Source organism: Anomaloglossus baeobatrachus, chromosome 8 (genome assembly GCF_048569485.1).
Source record: "Anomaloglossus baeobatrachus isolate aAnoBae1 chromosome 8, aAnoBae1.hap1, whole genome shotgun sequence".
Lineage (NCBI taxonomy): Eukaryota > Metazoa > Chordata > Amphibia > Anura > Aromobatidae > Anomaloglossus > Anomaloglossus baeobatrachus.
Genome location: NC_134360.1, coordinates 238,629,374 through 238,653,298, shown reverse-complemented (window position 1 = coordinate 238,653,298; position 23,925 = coordinate 238,629,374). Strand labels below are relative to the sequence as shown.

The 23,925-nt window shown below is 48.6% G+C and overlaps 1 protein-coding gene across 1 annotated transcript in view; it reads right to left on the bottom strand.

Annotated features, from left to right (window-relative positions):
- The window catches only part of FYB2 (FYN binding protein 2), a 40,690-nt gene that overhangs the window by 15,401 nt on the left and 1,364 nt on the right, over positions 1-23,925 (bottom strand). Inside the window, exons 3-7 of the mRNA XM_075322148.1 lie at positions 22,497-22,623; positions 18,440-18,477; positions 8,318-8,372; positions 5,779-5,850; positions 2,699-2,724 (exon numbers count right to left, since the gene is read on the bottom strand). Coding sequence (XP_075178263.1) covers positions 2,699-2,724; positions 5,779-5,850; positions 8,318-8,372; positions 18,440-18,477; positions 22,497-22,623 — 318 coding nt within the window. The remainder of the gene's footprint in view (positions 1-2,698; positions 2,725-5,778; positions 5,851-8,317; positions 8,373-18,439; positions 18,478-22,496; positions 22,624-23,925) is intronic.

Below are 23,925 nucleotides of genomic sequence, written 5' to 3'. Positions count from 1 at the left end.
AAAGTGGGGACCGCAGGGATCTGTACCGGGAGCAGTGGGGACCGCAGGGATCTCTACCGGGAGTAGTGGGGACCGCAGGGATCTCTACCGGGAGTAGTGGGGACCGCAGGGATCTCTACCGGGAGCAGTGGGGACCGCAGGGATCTCTACCGGGAGAAGTGGGGACCGCAGGGATCTCTACCGGGAGAAGTGGGGACCGCAGGGATCTCTACCGGGAGCAGTGGGGACCGCAGGGATCTCTACCGGGAGCAGTGGGGACCGCAGGGATCTCTACCGGGAGCAGTGGGGACCGCAGGGATCTGTACCGGGAGCAATGGGGACCGCAGGGATCTGTACTGGGAGCAATGGGGACCGCAGGGATCTGTACTGGGAGCAGTGGGGACCGCAGAGATCTGTACTGGGAACAGTGGGGACCGCAGGGATCTGTACTGGGAACAGTGGGGACCGCAGGGATCTGTACTGGGAGCAGTGAGGACCGCAGGGATCTGTACTGGGAGCAGTGAGGACCGCAGGGATCTGTACTGGGAGCAGTGAGGACCGCAGGGATCTGTACTGGGAGCAGTGTGGACCGCAGGGATCTGTACTGGGAACAGTGGGGACCGCAGGGATCTGTACTGGGAGCAGTGAGGACCGCAGGGATCTGTACTGGGAACAGTGGGGACCGCAGGGATCTGTACTGGGAGCAGTGGGGACCGCAGGGATCTGTACTGGGAGCAGTGAGGACCGCAGGGATCTGTACTGGGAGCAGTGAGGACCGCAGGGATCTGTACTTGGAGCAGTGGGGACCGCAGGGATCTGTACTGGGAACAGTGGGGACCGCAGGGATCTGTACTGGGAACAGTGGGGACCGCAGGGATCTGTACTGGGAACAGTGAGGACTGCAGGGATCTGTACTGGGAACAGTGGGGACCGCAGGGATCTGTACTGGGAGCAGTGGGGACCGCAGGGATCTGTACTGGGAGCAGTGGGGACCGCAGGGATCTGTACTGGGAGCAGTGGGGACCACAGGGATCTGTGCTAGGACCGATTCTTTTTAATCTCTTTATTAATGACCTTGTGGATGGGATTGATAGTACAGTGTCAGTCTTTGCTGATGACACCAAACTATGTAGGATATTAAAAACTGACCTTGATAGTACAATATTACAAAACAATCTGGATAAGATGTCAGAATGGGCAGATACTTGGCAAATGAGATTTAATGTTGATAAATGTAAAGTAATGCACCTAGGACGGAGTAATCCTATAGCCGCGTATACATTAAATGGAAGTAAACTCAGGACTAGAAAACAGGAGAAGGACTTGGGTATTCTCATTACAAATAAGCTGAGCAGCAGCGCTCAATGTCAGGCAGCAGCTGCAAAAGCAAACAAGATTCTAGGGTGTATAAAAAAGAGAGATTAGATCCCGTGATCCCAACGTATTGTTACCCCTCTATAAATCACTTGTAAGGCCACATCTGGAATATGGGATCCAGTTTTGGGCTCCACATTTTAAAAAGGACATTCAGAAGTTAGAGTCAGTTCAGAGGCGGCAACTGGATTATTACAAGGAATGGAGGCCGCCCGTATGATGAATAATGGAGGCCGCCCGTATGATGAATAATGGAGGCCGCCCGTATGATGAATAATGGAGGCCGCCCGTATGATGAGAGGTGGAAAAGTTGGATTTGTTTAGCTTAGAAAAAAAGAAGTCTCAGAGGAGATCTCATTTATAAGTATAAATACATGTGTGGTCAATATAAAGGACTGGCACATGACTTATTCCTTCCAAAGTCAATACTAAGGACCAGGGGGCACTCACTGCGAGTGGAAGAAAAGCGATTCCGGCAGCTAAATAGGAAAGGGTTCTTTACAGTTAGAGCAGTCAGACTGTGGAATACCGACCACAAGAGGTAGTAATGGCAGATACTAGAACAGCTTTTATATCAGGGCTGGATGATTCCTCACTACACAACATTGTGGGTTATAGATGATTTAGTGACAAAATGTATAATGGACGAGGAAGGTTGAACTAGATGGACCGGGGCTTTTTTCCAACCTATGTAACTATGTAATAAGGAATCTTGCAGTATTTATTTCCTCATGTGTTGCAATGGAGGGTGATATTTTCTTATAAACTCATTATGTAGTTTTAGGTCTACAGATCATAAACCTAACATTTCACTGTTGATTTCATGTAATAGTATAGGTTTTCTCCATGATATCCACGGGTTTTGATAAAACTGAGAAACTGGAGCTATTTTCAAGTATTTTTAAATTAGTTTTTTTTTGGGAAGGATAAAGAAAGAAACAAGAGAAAAGGAATGGCTTTATTCTTTAGTTTTTGGGGAAGGGGCTTCAAAATGCATCTTTTTCCAATATAAAAGGAAACCTAACCTTACAGTTACCTTCCTGTGACCCATCGGCCTTCTATTTGTAGACTTTTCTTCTAGTTTTGCCTTTTATAAAAAGCTTAAAACTGAGCGCCACCTGGTGGTCAAATTTAAAACTACGTGGCATCGAAACAAGAATTTACAGGATTTAATTAGTATTTTTATATTCAAAATTCAGTTAGAAATTTGCTCAGGAATAAAAAGGATTATTGTCCATAATCTCCTCCGTCTACATAATAACTGCTGGATTAGGATAATAAAAGAGGAGAAAGTATAATATGACAGGACAGCTTGCTGCAGTGTCAGGGACCATTAAATACTTACTTAGATTAGGAATTACAGGTGAAGATCTGGAAAAATAAAGATACATTGCAGATTATCGATTTAGAGCTGTTCAATGCAGTTTATTTTGATATAACCATGACCCATTTAGCAATAAGGAGCCATCATGTGGCAAATGCTTTACGATCAAATGTACCTAACTGTTCGGTCTGTGACACTGAATGCTACAGAATGCTGGTGCTAGAAAAGCACAAATAAAGGCTTGTTCACACCTTGCATTCTTGCCACGAAAACAAAATGCAGTGTTTTACAGTAACATCAAAGTAAATCATATTTCTGAAATCTCAGGCACTTGCTGCAGATTATTTTGGAGGGAGGTTGGGAGCAGATTTGAAGTTTCTTATCTGCAGCACATCTCTGTTTTCAGTGTTATTAACCCATTCAAATTAATTAAAAATGAATTAAAAATGCATTAAAAATGCAAGCAAAAACTTGCATATTTAATAGTGTTTTTCCTGCCAAGAGACTGGTTTTTGGTGCGGAAATGTCTGCTGCAAATACTTCACTTGTGCATAACCTGAAAAGCAGTAATTTACAGGCATTTAACTTTTAACTAAGCTTTAAAAAGCTTTTAATATCCTGTAGCTCCTCTGATTATGGTTGTTCAGTGAGGGTCCAGGTCCTCAGACATCCACCGATCCCTATAACCAGGGAGCTCATGCATAAGCCTGTGCACATAGTTCAATAGAAAGTCTATGGGTCTATAGCAGTGGTGACGAACCTATTGTGAGCGTGCAGGAAGGGGCACTCAGAGCCCTGTCGGTGAGTACATGCGCCATTGCTGCAGCTCTATTACCACCTTCAATGCCTCCTGTGATGTCTGCACCAGCCCCAATGCCTCCTGTGATGCCTGCACCAGCCCCAATGCCTCCTGTGATGTCTGCACCAGCCCCAATGTCTCCTGTGATGTCTGCACCAGCCCCAATGCCTCCTGTGATGTCTGCACCAGCCTCAATGTCTCCTGTGATGTCTGCACCAGCCCCAATGCCTCCTGTGATGTCTGCACCAGCCTTAATGCCTCCTGTGATGCCTGCACCAGCCCCAATGCCTCCTGTGATGTCTGCACCAGCCCCAATGTCTCCTGTGATGTCTGCACCAGCCTCAATGTCTCCTGTGATGCCTGCACCAGCCCCAATGTCTCCTGTGATGTCTGCACCAGCGCCAATGTCTCCTGTGATGCCTGCACCAGCCCCAATGCCTCCTGTGATGCCTGCACCAGCCCCAATGCCTCCTGTGATGTCTGCACCAGCCCCAATGTCTCCTGTGATGTCTGCACCAGCCCCAATGCCTCCTGTGATGTCTGCACCAGCCTCAATGTCTCCTGTGATGTCTGCACCAGCCCCAATGCCTCCTGTGATGTCTGCACCAGCCTTAATGCCTCCTGTGATGCCTGCACCAGCCCCAATGCCTCCTGTGATGTCTGCACCAGCCCCAATGTCTCCTGTGATGTCTGCACCAGCCTCAATGTCTCCTGTGATGCCTGCACCAGCCCCAATGCCTCCTGTGATGTCTGCACCAGCCTCAATGTCTCCTGTGATGTCTGCACCAGCCCCAATGCCTCCTGTGATGTCTGCACCAGCCCCAATGCCTCCTGTGATGTCTGCACCAGCCCCAATGTCTCCTGTGATGCCTGCACCAGCCCCAATGTCTCCTGTGATGCCTGCACCAGCCCCAATGTCTCCTGTGATGTCTGCACCAGCCCCAATGCCTTCTGTGATGTCTGCACCAGCCCCAAAGCATCCTGTGATGTCTGCACCAGCGCCAATGTCTCCTGTGATGCCTGCACCAGCCCCAATGTCTCCTGTGATGTCTGCACCAGCCCCAATGCCTTCTGTGATGTCTGCACCAGCCCCAAAGCATCCTGTGATGTCTGCACCAGCCCCAATGCCTCCTGTGATGTCTGCACCAGCCCCAATGTCTCCTGTGATGCCTGCATCAGCCCCAATGTCTCTTGTGATGTTTGCACCATCCCCAATGTCTCCTGTGATGCCTGCACCAGCCCCAATGCCTCCTGTGATGTCTGCAGCAGCCCCAATGCCTCCTGTGATGTCTGCAGCAGCCCCAATGCCTCCTGTGATGTCTGCAGCAGCCCCAATGCCTCCTGTGATGTTTGCACCAGCCCCAATGTCTCCTGTGATGCCTGCATCATCCCCAATGCCTCCTGTGATGTCTGCACCAGCCCCAATGCCTCCTGTGATGTCTGCACCAGCCCCAATGCCTTCTGTGATGTCTGCACCAGCCCCAATGCCTTCTGTGATGTCTGCACCAGCCCCAATGTCTCCTGTGATGTCTGCACCAGCCCCAATGTCTCCTGTGATGTTTGCACCAGCCCCAATGTCTCCTGTGATGTCTGCACCAGCCTCAATGCCTCCTGTGATGCCTGCACCAGCCTCAATGCCTCCTGTGATGCCTGCACCAGCCTCAATGCCTCCTGTGATGCCTGCACCAGCCTCAATGCCTCCTGTGATGCCTGCACCAGCCTCAATGCCTCCTGTGATGTGTGAGTGATTGTGGGAGTATCAGGGCCCAGAATTCCTCAGTGGATTACATTGGCTCCAATATTGTAAGCTTTGTTACAGGTTAATGCCATTATATTTAGATTATGTTATTTTATCGCTGCAAAACACAGTTATTAGGGCACTGTTAGGCATTAAAAATTTTAGCTAGCATGGGGATATTTATGGGCCATTTTATGCCATTGTGCTTCTGCACTAGTCTTAACATTGTGAGGCCCAGTTATGTGTGCATTGTAGGCCAGTATTACAGGAGTGCTGTGTAGTAATATTATTTACGCTAAATAGCATGGTATTTTGTTCATTTTTTGTTGTTTAGATGCTACTAATTTGGCAAATTATTATGATAACCTGAGGGCTTCTTATTTTGCACAATTGTACAATATTATTTGGGTAAAAAAAAATAATATTTGATCCCAATAAACAATATATTTGGAAACTGGGTGTATTTTTGTCATTCCCAGGTGAGGAGGACCAGTCTGCTCAGACCTTGTTGCGGTCCCGTTTGCACATGGCACGCCTTGTTTATACACAATGTTACACACTTACGCTTGATCATCTTTTTTGGATTTGTCTTTCTTAAAAAATTGGACTAATCCTTTTCCTTTGCCACCACCAGTACTAGAAAAAAAAAAAAAGATTTATAAAAGAAGCATAGAAACAATGTGATTATATAACCCCTCTCACAACCGGGTGGATTTTCTTTTTTTTTGTGCTTCTTGTTTATTTTCCTATTATTTTTACAAGAACCATAACTTTTCTTTTTATTACTCCTTAGACATAGATGTGAGACTTCTTTTTATTGCAGTTTTTGTAGTTGTAGTATTGAATGGCACCATTCATTTTACCATATAATGTGCTTAAAAAAACAAAATCGCAATTCTGGCATTACGCGGTACGGTGGCTCAGTGGTTAGCACTGCAGTCTTGTGGTGGCTCAGTGGTTAGCACTGCAGTCTTGTGGTGGCTCAGTGGTTAGCACTGTAGTATTGTGGTGGCTCAGTGGTTAGCACTTCAGTCTTGTGGTGGCTCAGTGGTTAGCACTGCAGCCTTGCAGCGCTGGGGTCCGGGGTTCTAGTCCCACCAAGGACACAATCTGCAAGGAGTTTGTATGTTCTCCCCGTGTTTGCGTGGGTTTCCTCCGGGTTCTCCGGTTTCCTCCCACACTCCAAAAACATACAGATAGGGACTCTAGATTGTGAGCCCCAATGGGGACAGTGTTGCCAATGTATGTAAAGTGCTGCCGAATAGGTTAGCGCTATATAAGTGAATAAATCTTATATTATTATTATAAAAAGCTTTTATGCTTTAGTGAAAAATGTGGAGACAATGGGGACCCCTAGTGGCCATGGGGATTCTTGGACACGCCTTAAAGGGAACCTGTCAGGTGCAATATGCGCCCAGATCCACAAGCACTTCTGGGTGCATATTACTAATCCCTGCCTAACCGTCTCTGTATACACTAGGATAGATAAAGAGATCTAGAGAAAAAGTATTCCTAAAGATCTTTTATCTTATGCTAATGAGCAAGGGGACTATGATATATCCCCCAACTAGTTCCCCCTCTTAGCATGTTAGTAGGCCCACAGGAGTGTGCCAACATGCTATTCAATGCAGCATCACCAGCGGTGCCGCACATACCTGTGTTCGCTGTGACCGCTCTTCTGAATGCCGGGCACTTCCATTCATGCGCACTAGACCTCTCTGAAGCCGGGACGTGTACTCCTGGCTTCCAACTTGACCGAAAGTGCCGGGCATTCAGAAGTGCGGTCACAGCGAACACAGGTGTGTGCTGCACCACTGGTGATACTGCATTAAATAGCATGGTAGCACGCTACTTTGGGAATGGTAACATGCTAAGAGGACGGCTACTGGGGGATAACACACCCTTGGGACTAGTCCCTGGCCTCATTAGCATAAGATAAAAGATCTTTAGAAATACTTTTTCTAAATATCTCTTTATCTATTCTCGTGTATACAGGGAGGGATAGCCAGGGATTAGCAATATGCACCCAGAAGCGCTCATGGCCCTGGGCGCATATTACACCTGACAGGTTCCCTTTAAAAAGGTGGTTCACCCCTTTTCATTATTGGCCACATCAATATTATGTTGAGAAACAAGTTTTCTCTCAAATATCTAAATATTTCTCCTGGAACTGTATAGATAAAAATTAACCACTTGTTAGTTTTTGTTTTCATCTCTCATTAGGATATCTCTCCTTTCCTGGAGAGACAATTTGAATATTTCCCAGAGGGGCATGGCAGCTATAAGTCCCCTTACTGGCAGCCCGACTGGCTTGCAAAGTCTCATTATGGAGAATAGTGTTCCCCGGTGGTCCCCACATATCTTCTCATGAGCCAGATCAGACACCCTATACTTTGCACTGACGAGGGGCAACCACCCCGAAACACCGTGTCTGCAAATTGGGATTCTGACCTGGCATATATCCTGAGTCATATTGCAAAGGATTGTTAAAAATCCACTTTTGACTTTTCGGATCGCTACTTCCAATAGGTGGCGCTGCGCTAGAGTTTGTCTCCTTTCCTGGAGAGACAATTTGAACATTAGGATATAACCATTCAAAGCCCGACACTGTCCAATCCGTGCTATATAGCCACTTACCTTAATAGTAACGACTAGGGATGATCGAATACCACAAATATTCGGCTTCACGAATATTTGCCGAATAGGTCGCCGCTATGCGAATATTCGATGCGCAATGTAAGTCTATGTGAAACCTGAATAACAACTATTCGGAACTATTTGGGCTTCCCATAGACTTACATTGTGCATCGAATATTCGCATAGCGGCGACCTATTCGGAAAATATTCGCGAAGCCGAATATTTGTGGTATAATATTCGAACATCCCTAGTAATGACCATTTGTCAAGCTATTTATACATTTTCGAGAGGAACAAAAGAGGAGATGTGGATCACAGGGTTTTAAGAAAAGAAAAGCTCAATAATAGGATGAAGAATGTTACATTGTTACATATGTTGAAAAAAGACCTAGGTCCATCCAGTTCACGCTTCTTCCACCAGTTCTACATTTTGTGTGGATTATTAGAACAGACGTCCACTACTGACCTGTTTAGGCTTGGGCCGCTGACGTCATCATACTGGCTATCAGAATTTCCACAATCTGAAAAGGAGAAAGGAGATCATAGAAAGTGATCAGGTCTTATTTGGTCTGAAGAGGAGAAACTGGTCCCAAAACATAGAACTGTCCTAATTACAGGGTCTGTATAATATATTACCAACTTGTGGTGCCTGTGTAACAAGGCAGCAGCACCATGCAAACGTCCAGATTGTTCCCCAATATACCTGGCTTCTGGCGAACAGCAGTCAAACTGTTGGAGGTTTTCATGGCTTTGGTCCAGTGGCCTCTGACTACCAAAGTGACTGCTGGATAAGGGTCTGCAGAACTTTTCAGTCATCTCTAGACAATTTTTTTTTTTTTACTCATATGAAGAGATGAGCAAACCTGAGGCTCGAGGTTCTGGAAACAGAGCTCCAAAAAACCAAGGTTCGGGTTCGAGCGAGTGACGAGTATGAACCACTCAAGTGAGCAGCGCTGTGCTCGGGTATGAGTGATGCTCAGCCCTGTACGAGGCGTGGCTCACATTTGGGGTAACGTTAGCGTGACCAGATGTAGTGTGCACACACAATATCCCCCCTTCCACTCAAAATAAAAAAAAAAAAAAATAAAAAAAAATTATAAACCCTGCTTTGGAAATGTTTTGTGTGAGGCAAATCCCGGGATATGAAGATGAATTATGACTCCAGTCATAATCCCTCATCACTCCCTGGCAGTGCCCCCTCCCTTCTTGTTCTCAGTGTTCCACTTACACCTCCTTGGCCATGTCCTGTGATATGGAGATGAGGTGGTGTGGGAACAATGGACACAGGATGACTCCCTGCCGTCACCCTGTAGTAGGAGCTGCTAGCTAGTTAGCAAGGCTATGGAAATAGCCAGACAGAACGACTCCAGTAAAAAATGGTTCATATCTCGCAAGCCATATTTCCGATAAATATGGCAACCATAAAAATGGTGTCTCCGCATGCAGACGATGCCGGCACACCCTTTTTATGGGGGCAGGACATTGGGAAATGCCCCAGGCGTGATATCAGCCAATGGGGAACTGGCAGACAGGTCATGAGTCCCCTCGTTCTGTAGCTAAATTCATAACTGTCACAATGAGAGCGTTGGCGTCCGCCTACGACGCTCCCAGGCAAAGTTATGGCCCATATTCCATGTTGGGATATTGTCCATAACTCAAGCCAGGGGTGGAGCAGTGCTCCCTGTGAGGTCACGAAGGTAGGAGGGGACCTGGATCTGCCCAGGTTGATAACCCTACTTCGGCCATTTTCCAGTGTTCTTCTGCTCGGGGGCCTGGTTGGGAAAGACCTGTGAGGGAGTTCCTGGAAACCTGGTCTACAGCGCCCCCCTGTGGCCAGACGCAACAAGGTAACTGCTGGAACTGTGTATGCCTGTTTGTAACCCATGCTTTGATTGTAACTGTACTCTGACATATGTATATTCTGTAGATTCCCTATTGTATATATTGTAGTTCTAGTGTGCTTTAGGCTGATTAAATTATATAATTAATCTTGGGCTGTTCTGTTATCTCGATCTTGAATCCCACGTCTGTGTGTTCGGCTAATAGTTACCGTGAAGCGGTTGGTGGCAGCGAGTTTGTGCCAAGGATTATTGTGGGGAGGCCAGTGAGATTCGGGGAGATTTTATATATTCCGCCCGCGGAGGTCGGGGGAATATATACCCTACTCTCACCGGGGACCCTTCAATAATCGGCATAAGTAGTATAGCGGCCTCCTTGCTTATTGTCGGGCAATTCCATAATTGGCCTGACTATAAGAGGGGCGCTAGAGAGCGCGTCACGTGCTCTGTCGGTCGGGAGGTATAAAGGAGGGGTGACCCCCCACTTGTCACCCCCCGATTGTGACGTACTGGTAGCCAGCGCGGGGGATTTCTGAGTGACCCCCCCGGTGGTTTGTGACATATTGGTGGCATAGCGGTGGGATCGAGATAATAGTGTGTGTGAGTGTGAGACCCATACTCCCAGACACTAAAGACTGCCTGCAGCAGCTGTGGCTGCTGGGGTCTTCAGACTAGCTCAACACTAGAGTGTCAGAGTGCAGATACTGTAAGGTGTGTGGAGGCATCAGGTGTCAGTTCTGTGTCAGTGACCAAAAGTCTGCAAGAATGGCTGATGGCACCAGGAGCAGAGCTATGCAACTGGCCAATGCTAAGGCAGGAGCCGAAGAGAGGGAGGACGGTGCTGTGGACAGCAATGAGGAGGTTGCCCACGAGTCCTCCAGGAGCTCGACGCCAGAAAACCGTTCTGCCGAGGACATTGCGCAACCTGGCACTGCTGGACAAGATGAGGAGCAGCTCACCCAAGGTTCCTCAACGAGCCAGATGCCAGCCCTCCGCTCTGAAAGGGACAGTGAATCACCAGGCTCCGCAGCGTGCCGCAGATCACCACGTGCCATTCCACCGAGCCTGGGAGGCTCGGATAGCCTTCTTCAAATGGCTATGGCCCTTCTCCAGGCTGGAGACCAGAAGGGCTACAAGGAACTCCTGGCAGAGCGCAGGGCAGAGCGGCACGCAGAGCGTGAGGCTGCGGAGCGAGAGCGGCAGGCAGCGCGTGAAGAGCGAGAGCGACAGGCAGACCGTGACTACCAGCTGCAGCTAGCTCAGCTCCGGCCCTCATCAGCCACATGTGACCTTCGAGACACCAAACTTCCAAAGGTCCGTGTTGAGGACTTCCCAGTGCTGGAGAAGGATGGAGACTTGGACTCTTTCTTGACTGCTTTTGAACGGACTTGCTTGCAGCACCATCTGGACAAGGACCAGTGGGCCAAATACCTGACCCCCCGTTTAAGGGGTAAGGCCCTGGATATCCTTGGGGACTTGCCTGCTGAGGCAGATCAGGGCTACGACACCATCAAGCGGGCCCTGATCCAACAGTACAACCTCACTCCAGAGTCCTACCGCAAGAAGTTCCGGAGCCTACAGAAGGGACCAAAGGACTCCTGGGCTGACCACCGGCGGGCACTTGCCCGAGCTGCCGACCACTGGACCCAAGGCCTGCAGCTTTCCACCGGACCGGAGATCCTGGACTTGTTCATCACGGAGCAACTCTTGTGGAACTGCCCTGAGGATCTCCGCCAGTTCATCCGAGACCAGAAGCCAAAGGGGTCCACGGCTACAGCTGCCCTTGCCGATGACTACACCAACAACCGGGCCCCTGAGGCCAGGAGAGCGGCCACCAGCAGCACCTGGAGAGGGGGTAAGATGAATTCTGCGACTGCCCCACCTGCCCCTAGACTGCAGGGGGTGTCCCCCTCAACTCCCCTCTCCAGGCCCGTGGCGGAACCAAGACGGTGCCACCAGTGCAACCTACCTGGACACTTCAAGGCCATGTGCCCTCAGCGTCCCAAGGCCCCGGCTCCGTCCCCGTCCCAAGGGCCGCCCAAGGTGTATTGTGTGGGTGGGGGTGGTGGTAGGTCCCTGGACAGCTTCCAACCTGTCACCGTCGGCCGGTCTGTGACCATAGGACTGCGAGACAGCGCCTCGGAGGTGACTCTGGTGCGGCCTGAGATGGTGTCCCCCCAAGACTTGATCCCTGGAAAAACCCTCGCTGTCTCCGGGATTGGAGGCACTGACCCGGCGCTGCCTGTTGCTGACATTTATGTGGACTGGGGCGCAGGGCGAGGGGTGAGGGAGGTGGGGGTAACTGATCGGATCCCTGCAAACGTGCTACTTGGGACAGATTTGGGGCAGATAACCTCCCAGTTTGGGCCCCCCCCAAGGGCGGAACCTTCAGCCAGTACTGACATGACTCCTGACAATGTTAATGTGTTATCTATGAATGATGTAAGGGAGGAGGGAGTGAACTCTGATATTTCTGCTTGCACAGACACCATAGACACACACGCAGCTGCAGCTGTGACAGGAGGGGAGGGGGTCAGAGAAAGGTGTGACAATGCCTCTACAAGTAACCAGCCTGTGAGCTGGGATCTGTTGCCCTCTGCAGGGATAAGCAGAGAGCAGGGTGCTGCAGGGGGAGGACCAGTGTGTGGGGTGGGGGCTACCACAGCAAATGTGGGGTCCCCAGAGATTTCACAGCGGGGTTCCGTTGCTGCAGGAGGGGAACAGGCAGGTGAGATTGGGGCCGGTCCAGGAGCGGAAGTGCTCCCAGGTAAGATCTCGGTGCATGGTTCCCCCACAACCGGGGTGTCAGGAAGCCAGGTAGGTCTGCCTGAACCGGCGACTTGGTCAGGAACGGAGGAGGAGCAGGCACGACCCACGGTCGCAGCGGCTGTGGCCGCTGTCACCCGCAGTGGGAGTGCTGGAAGCCAAGGGGCCTCCCGGAGGTCCGATAGCTCTTCCCCTTCTGACCAAGTGGCAGCCGAGTCAGGTGGAGGCCAGGACACAGGTCCCGGGGTACTGACCGAAGATGTGACAGTCTCGTCGATTCTGGCCACATCTAGTCAGGGGTTTCAGGCAGCGTTAGAAGCTGACGACAGCCTGAAAGCTCTTAAGGAGCAGGCGGCACAGCCTCCCTCGGACTCGGACCCGGAGCGAGTGGTCTGGGACCAAGGACGGCTGTACCGGGCCACGGTCCAGCAGGGTTCACCGGAGGCGTGGCCCAGGGACCGACAGTTGGTGGTACCCTATCCGTTCCGGACGGAGTTGTTGCGGATCGCACATGAGATTCCGATGGCCGGACACCTAGGGATCGCTAAGACCAAGGCCAGGTTAAACCAGCATTTCTACTGGCCAAAAATGGGGGCCGATGTGGCTGCCTACTGCCGTTCGTGTGAAACCTGTCAGAGAGTGGGGAAGGCGGGGCCACGCCCCAAAGCCCCACTGGTATCTCTGCCAATCATCGATGAGCCTTTCAGGAGGGTGGCTGTGGATCTGGTCGGCCCGCTGGCCATCCCCAGCAGCTCCGGGAAACGCTTCATACTGACGGTAGTGGACTATGCCACCCGGTACCCAGAAGCAGTGGCCTTGTCGTCCATTCGGGCTGACAAGGTGGCCACCGCATTGCTGGAGATTTTCTCCCGAGTGGGTTTTCCCCAGGAAATGCTCACTGACCGGGGGACCCAATTCATGTCCCAGCTGATGGAGGCCCTCTGTAAGCAAGTCCAGGTGCGACATCTGGTGGCCAGCCCGTACCATCCACAGACTAATGGCCTGTGCGAGCGGTTCAATGGCACCTTAAAGCAGATGCTTAAGATGTTGGTCGACTCCCATGGGCGTGACTGGGAGCGGTATCTCCCACACCTGTTATTTGCTTACCGGGAGGTTCCACAGGCCTCAACAGGATTCTCACCGTTTGAGCTCCTGTACGGGCGACGTGTGCGGGGCCCCCTGGCTCTGGTGAAAGAGGCTTGGGAAGGGGATTTGGCCACCCCTGGAGTGTCGGTTATCGAGTATGTCATGCGCTTCCGGGACAAAATGCAGGCCTTGACGCAACTGGTACACGACAATATGGCTCAAGCCCAGGCCGATCAGAAGCGTTGGTACGACCAGAACGCTTGTGAGAGGACCTACCAAGTGGGTCAAAAGGTGTGGGTACTGGTCCCCGTACCACAGGACAAGCTTCAGGCAGCCTGGGAAGGCCCATACCTCGTGTACCAGCAGCTCAACCCTGTAACGTACCTGGTCACCCTGGACCCTGCCCGTGGAAGGCGGAAGCCCTTCCATGTGAACATGATGAAGGCACATCATGAGCGGGAGGCATGTGCGCTCCCCGTGTGCAACCTGCCCGAGGAGGGAGAAGCGGAAACCCTCTTGGATATGCTAGCCCAGGTTAGGGCAGGCGGATCCATTGAGGATGTGGAGGTTGGCCACCAGCTCTTGGAAGACCAACGGTCCCAGCTGTGGGCCACCCTCCTCCCCTTCCGGGGGTTGTTTACCAACCAGCCCGGAAGGACTGACTTGGCTGTCCATCACGTGGACACTGGGGATCATCCCCCGATCCGGCGTTCAGCATATCGGGTCTCCCTGGAGGTGCAGCAACACATGCGCCAGGAGATTGACGAGATGCTGAAGCCGGGGGTGATCCAGGCATCCAACAGCGCTTGGGCCTCGCCTGTAGTCCTCGTCCCTAAGAAGGACCGAACCACTCGGTTCTGCGTGGACTACAGGGGGCTCAATGCGGTCACGGTCGCCGATGCGTACCCAATGCCACGCATCGATGACCTGCTCGATCAGTTGGCCGGGGCTCAGTACCTGACCATCATGGATCTGAGCCGGGGATATTGGCAGATCCCCCTGACTCGCAAGGCCAGGGAACGCTCTGCCTTTATTACCCCATTTGGACTGTACGAGTCCACGGTGATGCCATTCGGGATGAGGAATGCCCCTGCCACTTTCCAGCGGATGGTCAACACCCTGCTCAAGGGACTTGAAGGGTACGCGGCCGCGTACCTGGATGACATTGCCGTCTTCAGTCCCACCTGGGAGGACCACCTAGAGCATCTAGCACAGGTGCTCAGGCGGATCCACCGGGCAGGTTTGACCATCAAGCCGGGAAAGTGTCAGCTGGCCATGAGCGAGGTCCAGTACCTCGGTCACCGGGTAGGCGGGAGAACACTGAAGCCCGAGCCTGAGAAAGTGGAGGCCATCGCATCCTGGCCCACCCCCAGGACCAAGAAGCAGGTGATGTCCTTCTTGGGGACCGCTGGGTACTATAGGAGGTTTGTTCCATGCTATAGTAGCCTGGCAAAGCCCTTGACGGACCTCACCAAGAAGAAGCTGCCCTCTGCAGTCGATTGGACAATGGACTGCGAGACAGCCTTCCGGGCCCTAAAGGACGCCCTGTCCAGCCCGCCCGTGCTACAGGCAGCCGACTTCACGCGGCCGTTTGTAGTACAGACCGACGCCAGTGACTTCGGCCTTGGTGCGGTGCTCAGCCAGGTGGACTCTGCGAGCCAAGAGCACCCAGTCTTGTACCTGAGCAGGAAGTTGTTACCAAGGGAAGTTGCCTATTCCACGATGGAGAAGGAGTGCCTGGCCATAGTGTGGGCCCTGCAGCGTCTGCAACCCTATCTATACGGGCGCCACTTCATCGTGGAGACGGACCACAATCCCCTCAGCTGGTTGCACACCGTCTCTGGGACGAATGGGCGATTGTTGCGATGGAGCCTTGCGCTCCAGCAATACAACTTCACCATTCGCCACAAAAGGGGCCGTGACCACGGTAACGCAGACGGGCTGTCCCGACAAGGAGAGGTCGCGGACGGGCGCACGGGGGAACACCGGAGTGTGCTGCCCCCTAGCGCCCTCAAAAGGGGGGAGGTGTGAGGCAAATCCCGGGATATGAAGATGAATTATGACTCCAGTCATAATCCCTCATCACTCCCTGGCAGTGCCCCCTCCCTTCTTGTTCTCAGTGTTCCACTTACACCTCCTTGGCCATGTCCTGTGATATGGAGATGAGGTGGTGTGGGAACAATGGACACAGGATGACTCCCTGCCGTCACCCTGTAGTAGGAGCTGCTAGCTAGTTAGCAAGGCTATGGAAATAGCCAGACAGAACGACTCCAGTAAAAAATGGTTCATATCTCGCAAGCCATATTTCCGATAAATATGGCAACCATAAAAATGGTGTCTCCGCATGCAGACGATGCCGGCACACCCTTTTTATGGGGGCAGGACATTGGGAAATGCCCCAGGCGTGATATCAGCCAATGGGGAACTGGCAGACAGGTCATGAGTCCCCTCGTTCTGTAGCTAAATTCATAACTGTCACAATGAGAGCGTTGGCGTCCGCCTACGACGCTCCCAGGCAAAGTTATGGCCCATATTCCATGTTGGGATATTGTCCATAACTCAAGCCAGGGGTGGAGCAGTGCTCCCTGTGAGGTCACGAAGGTAGGAGGGGACCTGGATCTGCCCAGGTTGATAACCCTACTTCGGCCATTTTCCAGTGTTCTTCTGCTCGGGGGCCTGGTTGGGAAAGACCTGTGAGGGAGTTCCTGGAAACCTGGTCTACAGCGCCCCCCTGTGGCCAGACGCAACAAGGTAACTGCTGGAACTGTGTATGCCTGTTTGTAACCCATGCTTTGATTGTAACTGTACTCTGACATATGTATATTCTGTAGATTCCCTATTGTATATATTGTAGTTCTAGTGTGCTTTAGGCTGATTAAATTATATAATTAATCTTGGGCTGTTCTGTTATCTCGATCTTGAATCCCACGTCTGTGTGTTCGGCTAATAGTTACCGTGAAGCGGTTGGTGGCAGCGAGTTTGTGCCAAGGATTATTGTGGGGAGGCCAGTGAGATTCGGGGAGATTTTATATATTCCGCCCGCGGAGGTCGGGGGAATATATACCCTACTCTCACCGGGGACCCTTCAATAATCGGCATAAGTAGTATAGCGGCCTCCTTGCTTATTGTCGGGCAATTCCATAATTGGCCTGACTATAAGAGGGGCGCTAGAGAGCGCGTCACGTGCTCTGTCGGTCGGGAGGTATAAAGGAGGGGTGACCCCCCACTTGTCACCCCCCGATTGTGACGTACTGGTAGCCAGCGCGGGGGATTTCTGAGTGACCCCCCCGGTGGTTTGTGACATATATAAAAAAAAAAAAAATAAAAAAAAATTATAAACCCTGCTTTGGAAATGTTTTGCTTATGTATCATTAGCAAAACACTTCTGGGGCAGGGTGGGCGGGGTTTAAAAAAATTGAAAAAATAAAAAAAAATGTGAGGGTTTGTGTGTACACTACATCTGCTCACACTGATTTTTCCCCAAATGTGAGCCGATCAAACATTACATACGGCTCATACAGGGCTGTGCATCACTCACACCCAAGCACAGCGCTGCTCACTTCAGTGAGTCTGTTTTTTTGTAAGCCTGTTTCTGAACTCAAACCCCGAGCAAGTACTCCTATGCATGTATTTTTTGGTTAAAAATAATTTCATTCAATTATTTCACCATTTTTTGGTTTAAGGTGGTTTCCCTGCTCATTGGTAGCTATGGAATGAGTTAACTTAGAATCGGTCAGTGAGCTCATTCTAAACAGGGAGTTTTTGTAACTAAGGCTGAGGCCACACAATAGTGTAATATATATATATATATATACACACACACACACACACACACACACACACACACACACACACACACACATATATATATACTGTATCTCATATATATATATATATGTATATATTATATATAAAATTTTATGATTTTATCCAGTAAAGTAGGATGAGTTTTTTTAAATCCCTTGTCATCCACATACAATATGTTTTCTCACAACGGCAGCCATTAATCATTTACAAGGCCATTGATTGAATCTGATGTTACAGAATTGTAATGTAATCCTTTAAAATCGGATGTCTTCTGTGGCATCTAATTTTTTTTCTCGCACCCATAGACTTGAATAGGTGAGACTCATCCGATTTCAGAGTGATAAAAAAAAAAAAAAATAAAAAAAAAAAAAAAAATCGATCATCAGCACTGCCACGTTCAATAACATTGATCTGAATGCTATCAGATAAGAGAAAAAAAAGAAATATATACACACACACACACACAGGATAATACTTGACCGATTTATATAATAACTATTCATTTTCTGATAATTTGTAACAAATCCAAAATTACTAACGAATAACAAACCTAATGTAAGTCAATGGGGAACCCGAGCATTTTTCTTATTGTGATGAATAATGGAATAATATTCTGTATTTATTAACCATAATCTGTACACGAATAGTTACTATTTGCCCATCTCTATGAGCTCTTATTTGTGCCTTTCTGAACTGCACTTAACTAATTTATTACAAAACAACAAGAAGGAGAACTGAAGTTTGCAGTCATATAATCGGCTTAATCAGCTTATCAGAGGCAAAAAAAAAAAAAAAGGACAGAATCAGTTCACTTCTAGATTCTCAGTTAACTCGTTCAGCGACCTGCATCACTCAGGGGAACAAAGTGGCTGCAAAAGCCAAATGGTGCACATAAATAAATACTCAACTGCATCAGTTATTGTTAGCCCAAAATACTTGCAAGTAAAAAAAAAAACAAAAAAAAACAAAACCTTGACTCCGAAGATGTCCATATCCAGTAACTGGTTGAAGCAAAATTCCTCTAGAGAAAAATAAACTCATTGCCACTTCCCATTTGTTCTGACTGGTAAATGAACAGTATTAATACTTACAGTTGTCCAGGGCCTTGAATGTGTCTGCACATGCTCCACTAAAAAAAAAAAAAAAGTACAAATTATATAATATAATATATATATATATGTGTATGTATGTGTATATATATATATATATATATATATATACTCTGTATGTGTATATATTAATGTGTGTGTATGTATGTATGTATGTATGTATATATATATATTATACACATACATACATATACATATATATATATATATATATATATATATTATACACATACATATATATATATATATGTGTATAATATATATATATATATATATATATATATATATATATGTATGTATGTGTATAATATATATATACACACACACATACATACATACATACATACATACATACACACACATTAATATATACACATACAGAGTATGATTATTACAAAAAGGTCATTACAAATGTTTATTTAGACAAGTAATATTATATTTATTTTTTATAAGTGGAACCATTCTTGACTGTTATTTAAACTGAACCCATGTTTTCAGGCAACCTTTCAGAATAGGCCGTCCTGTGTGTGTACATGACGAATAACAATATATTTGACCATGATATGTCTTGTATCTGGCATTTTTCACTAGTTTTCCCCTACAACGGGGCTGTCTAATTTTCAGTTGCCTCTGAACTGGTGGGTGGAGAGCAGCTGCTTTAAAGGGAACTTGTCACCAGTTTTTTGCCACCTAATCTGAAAACAGCATAATGTAGGGGCAGAGATCCTGATTCCAGCGATGTGTTACTTACTGGGCTGCTTAGTGTAGTTTTGATAAAAATCTCTGCTTAATCATCAGTAGGATTATCATTAGAGGACTACTTGGTGTGCTGCAGGTAGTCCAGCATATTCATGAGCTCTGTATAACTGCTAGATCTGCAGCAGAGAAAGCATTGATTTTATACAAATGAGAGCAAGCAGCTCAGTAAGTGACACATCGCTGGAATCAGGGTCTCTGTCTCTACATTATGCTGCTCTCAGATGGGGGAGCAAATCCTGGCGACAGATTCCCTTTAAAAGGTCTCCCAAACAGCAGACACAGAAGATGGATTCATGTTCTGTTTCAATGTAGCATATGTGTAGAAGGCCCAGCATTATCGAGGACATTATACGCAGTACTGAGCAGTGTAGCTGTGAACTCCGCACTGTGATGATATCAAATAGTTTCCTGAAAGCTCCAGCAGCATGGCGGCCATTATACAGCACTACTGAAGAGTGCAGCTGTAAATCCAGCTTGAGGTTTGATATAAAACTTACTCGACAGCCACAGCACCACAAATACTTGTCTGTGCTTCTCTCCCTTCCTCTATTCCTCCTTCCCCCACCCCCATTGCTTCTCCATAGACTATTAGAGACAGCGACACTCTGATCCTTCATCAAGTTGGCAGTCTTGTTTGGACTATGACGGATTTTAGCAATTTTTTTAAGAGTAAATTATGAGATCAGGAAGAGGCAGAGAAGTGGCTCATATGTGGAGAAAAATAATATTTTTTTGGGTAAAATATAGTACAACGTTTTTGTTATATATTTGCTTGTTCTGTCTATTTATGCAATGTTTGTTAAAATGGCACCGAACATTTCAACAATTGTCGGCTGCCCCATGTGTAAACAGGATTATGAAATAATATGGAATTAAATTACATTTTCATTTCAGACTGGCAATTCTTAAAGGGAAGGTGTCATTTTTTAAAATTTTTAATAATAGTGATTATGGAATCAATTCTTTTCAATACAAAATTAAATTCATTGTGTATTTATTTTTTATTTAATTGTTTTTACTGAAGCACTGGGGGCTGCCATATTGGAGTAACGACAGTTACTCACCTCAAATATGTGGCGCCCCTGAGGCTTCAGTCGCCACAGGGTACTGCATCTCACTTAAGGTGCGGTACTCATCCAGGATCCAGAGGTGGTCGGTACCAGTTCCACAACACACCAACTCACACACACACAACCAGCTTGGCTTCCTCACTGGGGACCGGCTACGGTTGGGTCTTAAGCCAGTCATCAAACATGGGGGACTGCCACCCACTAGTGATAGGGAACCGGTGGGAGGAATAGCCACCAAGAGGAGTTAGGAGCAACACAACAGTTAGTGAGTTCTCCAGCAGGAGAGGAAGACAGCAGACGGGTTTTACCAGTGGCTCTGTTGGGACGCAGGAGTCAATACGGTCGCCAAGGGGAAAGCGTCATTGCTCCCTCGGGACCAGCGCAGTGCAGGGTGCAGAATCCTAGGGTGGATAAGACTTCAGATTGTCCAACAAAATCTGCAGGACAGGGGGATTTTATGTCCCTCTGGCCGCCACACTTCCCGGAGCACAGTGCTACATAGGGTCCAGTATCGTAATCTAAGTCTGGCTCAACCACAGACCCGCGGCACCTGCATACGGGACGGGAGAAAACACTCTTCAAGAATTGGGGTCCCCAAGAAGCTTCAGGCCACAGGGACCAATCTAAAGAAGGCGCAAGGAGGAAGGGCCCTCCGTCCACTGTACCGGTTCTGACCTCCAATGGATCCGGGATCGACTGGGGCCCTTCTTGGCGGTGACCGGCATCTCCCAGGTAAATCAGAACTGTGAGTAAAGAGACCTTGAACGTGCAGAGACTGTGTCCGCCTGTACTTGCCGGCACCCCGCACTTCGGTGCCCGCCATTACTACTCCCTCATTATCCTTCCCGGGGACTGCTCCACCTGTGGGGAGCTGAAACATCTTAGCTGCTACAACCATCAGCCCCAGAGGACAGCGACAGCAGCGGCGGCTAATCCCTGGCCGCATACCGCAGGTGGCGTCATGAAACCAACCTCCACCATTATCGTTCCCCCCTTCTTTATTGTACACCTCGGGGCCATGAAGCCAGGTAGGGCCACCTGTGACATCCCCAGAACCGACATCACCGGCCAAGCGGAGTAAAGTTAACCCCTTGCCCCCTGGGTGCTACAACTACGGCAGCTGTCTCTGTATTGAGTCTGATAGTCGGCGTCTGACCCTATACTTCTAATTGAGAGCTCCCTGCTGTGAGCTGGACACGTCACTTCGGCTGTCCAGCTCACAGCAGAGGGAAGAGATCTCCACCATCTTTGTGGAGCCCACAGCGTATGCTGTGTGCTGCACTTTCCCCTTGTCACCCACTATGGATGGGGTGAGTACCGATGGCGGCCAGCGGTGATTGCACCCTAACTGATCCTGGTGTGCTGCTCCCACCCCTTCTCCGTTGGTCCTCTGTGATACTTTACACATTAGGATCACTTTGCAGTCACCAAAAAAATGGCTCCGCACTGTGTCCCTAAACTTCATCTTTCCTTATCTTTTTGGTAACACCCAGATTGGGAGGGGGAGGTGACATCACACACAGGAGAGCAGATTCTGCCCACTTTACTGCAGCTGTAATGTGAGCTAGTTGTACAGTAGCTCTACAGTAGGATTTCAGCAGCGGCTCCCCCTAGTGTTTAAGAGAGTGGAAAATATCAAACTTTTTTTTTTTTTTTTTTTTTTTAATATTTTGCTCAATTAAAAACAAATAATATTTAAACAAAACATTAAAACAATAATACTTTATATTTTTCTCTTTAATACATAGCTCCTTTCCAAAATATATCAGACTATACCTAAAATTGCAATTCCCTAATATACTGTAGTCTACAGTATATTAGGGAATTGCAATTTTAGGTATAGTCTGATAGATTGTAGTAAATAATATCCTTTTGGCTGCATGAGAATCTTATCCTATTGTTGAAATATTTGTGAAATCTCATTTATACATATAGGTCAGCTGACTTTAAAAAGTCTGTACTCCAGTCTGATATATTGTTCTCTGATATCAGCCACTTCAAGACAGGCGGATTAGGGGTTACCCTGCTTTTATGATCACAACTATATGATGCATATTTTCACCACTAAAAAGCTTTAAAAACATAATGAAGGATAAAGACAATCAGAATCTCGCGCTAACATGTCACAATTTTGTAGGCCGAGGACATGAATTAGTGCCCCCCTTTAATGTTGCAGACACTTTTATAAATCAGTAGATTAATCTACGCACCTGTCTCTTGGAGGGACTTCTATGTCGGTGTAGAGATCTTGTTCGGCCGGAGCGTTGAATATGTGCTGGGTACTTAAGGCCTGGATTTCTTTGCTGACCTGTAGACAGGCCACCGGGACATATCCATCTGTCAAAATTTACGTAATTTAGGCAATTTAAAGGGAAACTCCATCAGACATATGAAATCATTCCTTAACGTCTTTTCCATTTTCTTCCTATAACCTTCAACTTATTTGAAGAAAAAAATCTAATTTTTCATTTCTTTCTTGACTAAAGACCTGTGCGGCCAGTAGTCCTGGTAAGTAAATATCCCATAATGCCTTGCCCAGGCATCTTATAGGCCAGTGTGGTCAGATCCCATCTATAAGAAGCTAAAGAAATGGTTTCAAATTGTGAGCAGGACACTAAAAAGAACAGCAGCTACAGGAGAAGGCCCACGAGAGGCAGTAGCCGCGACCGGTGCAGGAGCCCATGGGAGGCAGCAGCCACGCCCGGTGCAGGAGCCCACGAGAGGCAGCAGCCGCGCCCGGTGCAGGAGCCCACGGGAGGCAGCAGCCGCGCCCGGTGCAGGAGCCCACGGGAGGCAGCAGCAGCGCCCGGTGCAGGAGCCCACGAGAGGCAGCAGCCGCGCCCGATGCAGGAGCCCACGAGAGGCAGCAGCCGCGCCCGGTGCAGGAGCCCACAAGAGGCGGCAGCCGCGCCCGATGCAGGAGCCCACGAGAGGCAGCAGCCGCGCCCGGTGCAGGAGCCCACAAGAGGCGGCAGCAGGATGCCGCACTTCACAGGCAGTGTATAAACCCCCGATCCTGCAGGATGGGATAGGGATTATTGAATGGAAATTGCTTCATATCATCTATAAGAGACATAACGAGGTCTGGAGAAGATGTACTAAACAGGATTATACAGATTTAAAGTCTTCTTAACACTGGTGTTTGCCTATATAAAAGTCTTTCAGTTTGTCACTGCACTTCCGGTCTTGCGCAATAGACCTCTCTGAAGCCGGGACGCGTACACCCGGCTTCATACTGCGCATGACCAGAAGTGCTGGGCATCCAGAAGCGCGGTCACAGCGAGCACAGGTACGTGCTGCACCACTGGTGACACGGCATTGAATAGCATGTTAGTACACCCCTGTGGGCCTACTAACATGCTAAGAGGGTGGACTAGTCGGGGGATATAACGCCCTTGGGACTAGTCCCTGCGCTCATTAACGTACGATAAAAGATCTTTAGAAACACTTTTTCTAAAGATCCCTTTATCTATGCTACTAGATACAGGGACCGCTGGGCAGGGAATAGCAATATGCACCCAGAACTGCTCGTGGTGCTGGTTGCATATTGGACCTGACAGGTTCCGTTTAAAGCCACCAAGGACTGAGCCACATGAGAGGCTAGTCAGATAGGCGGGTCCTCGTCAGCTACTCGCTGCC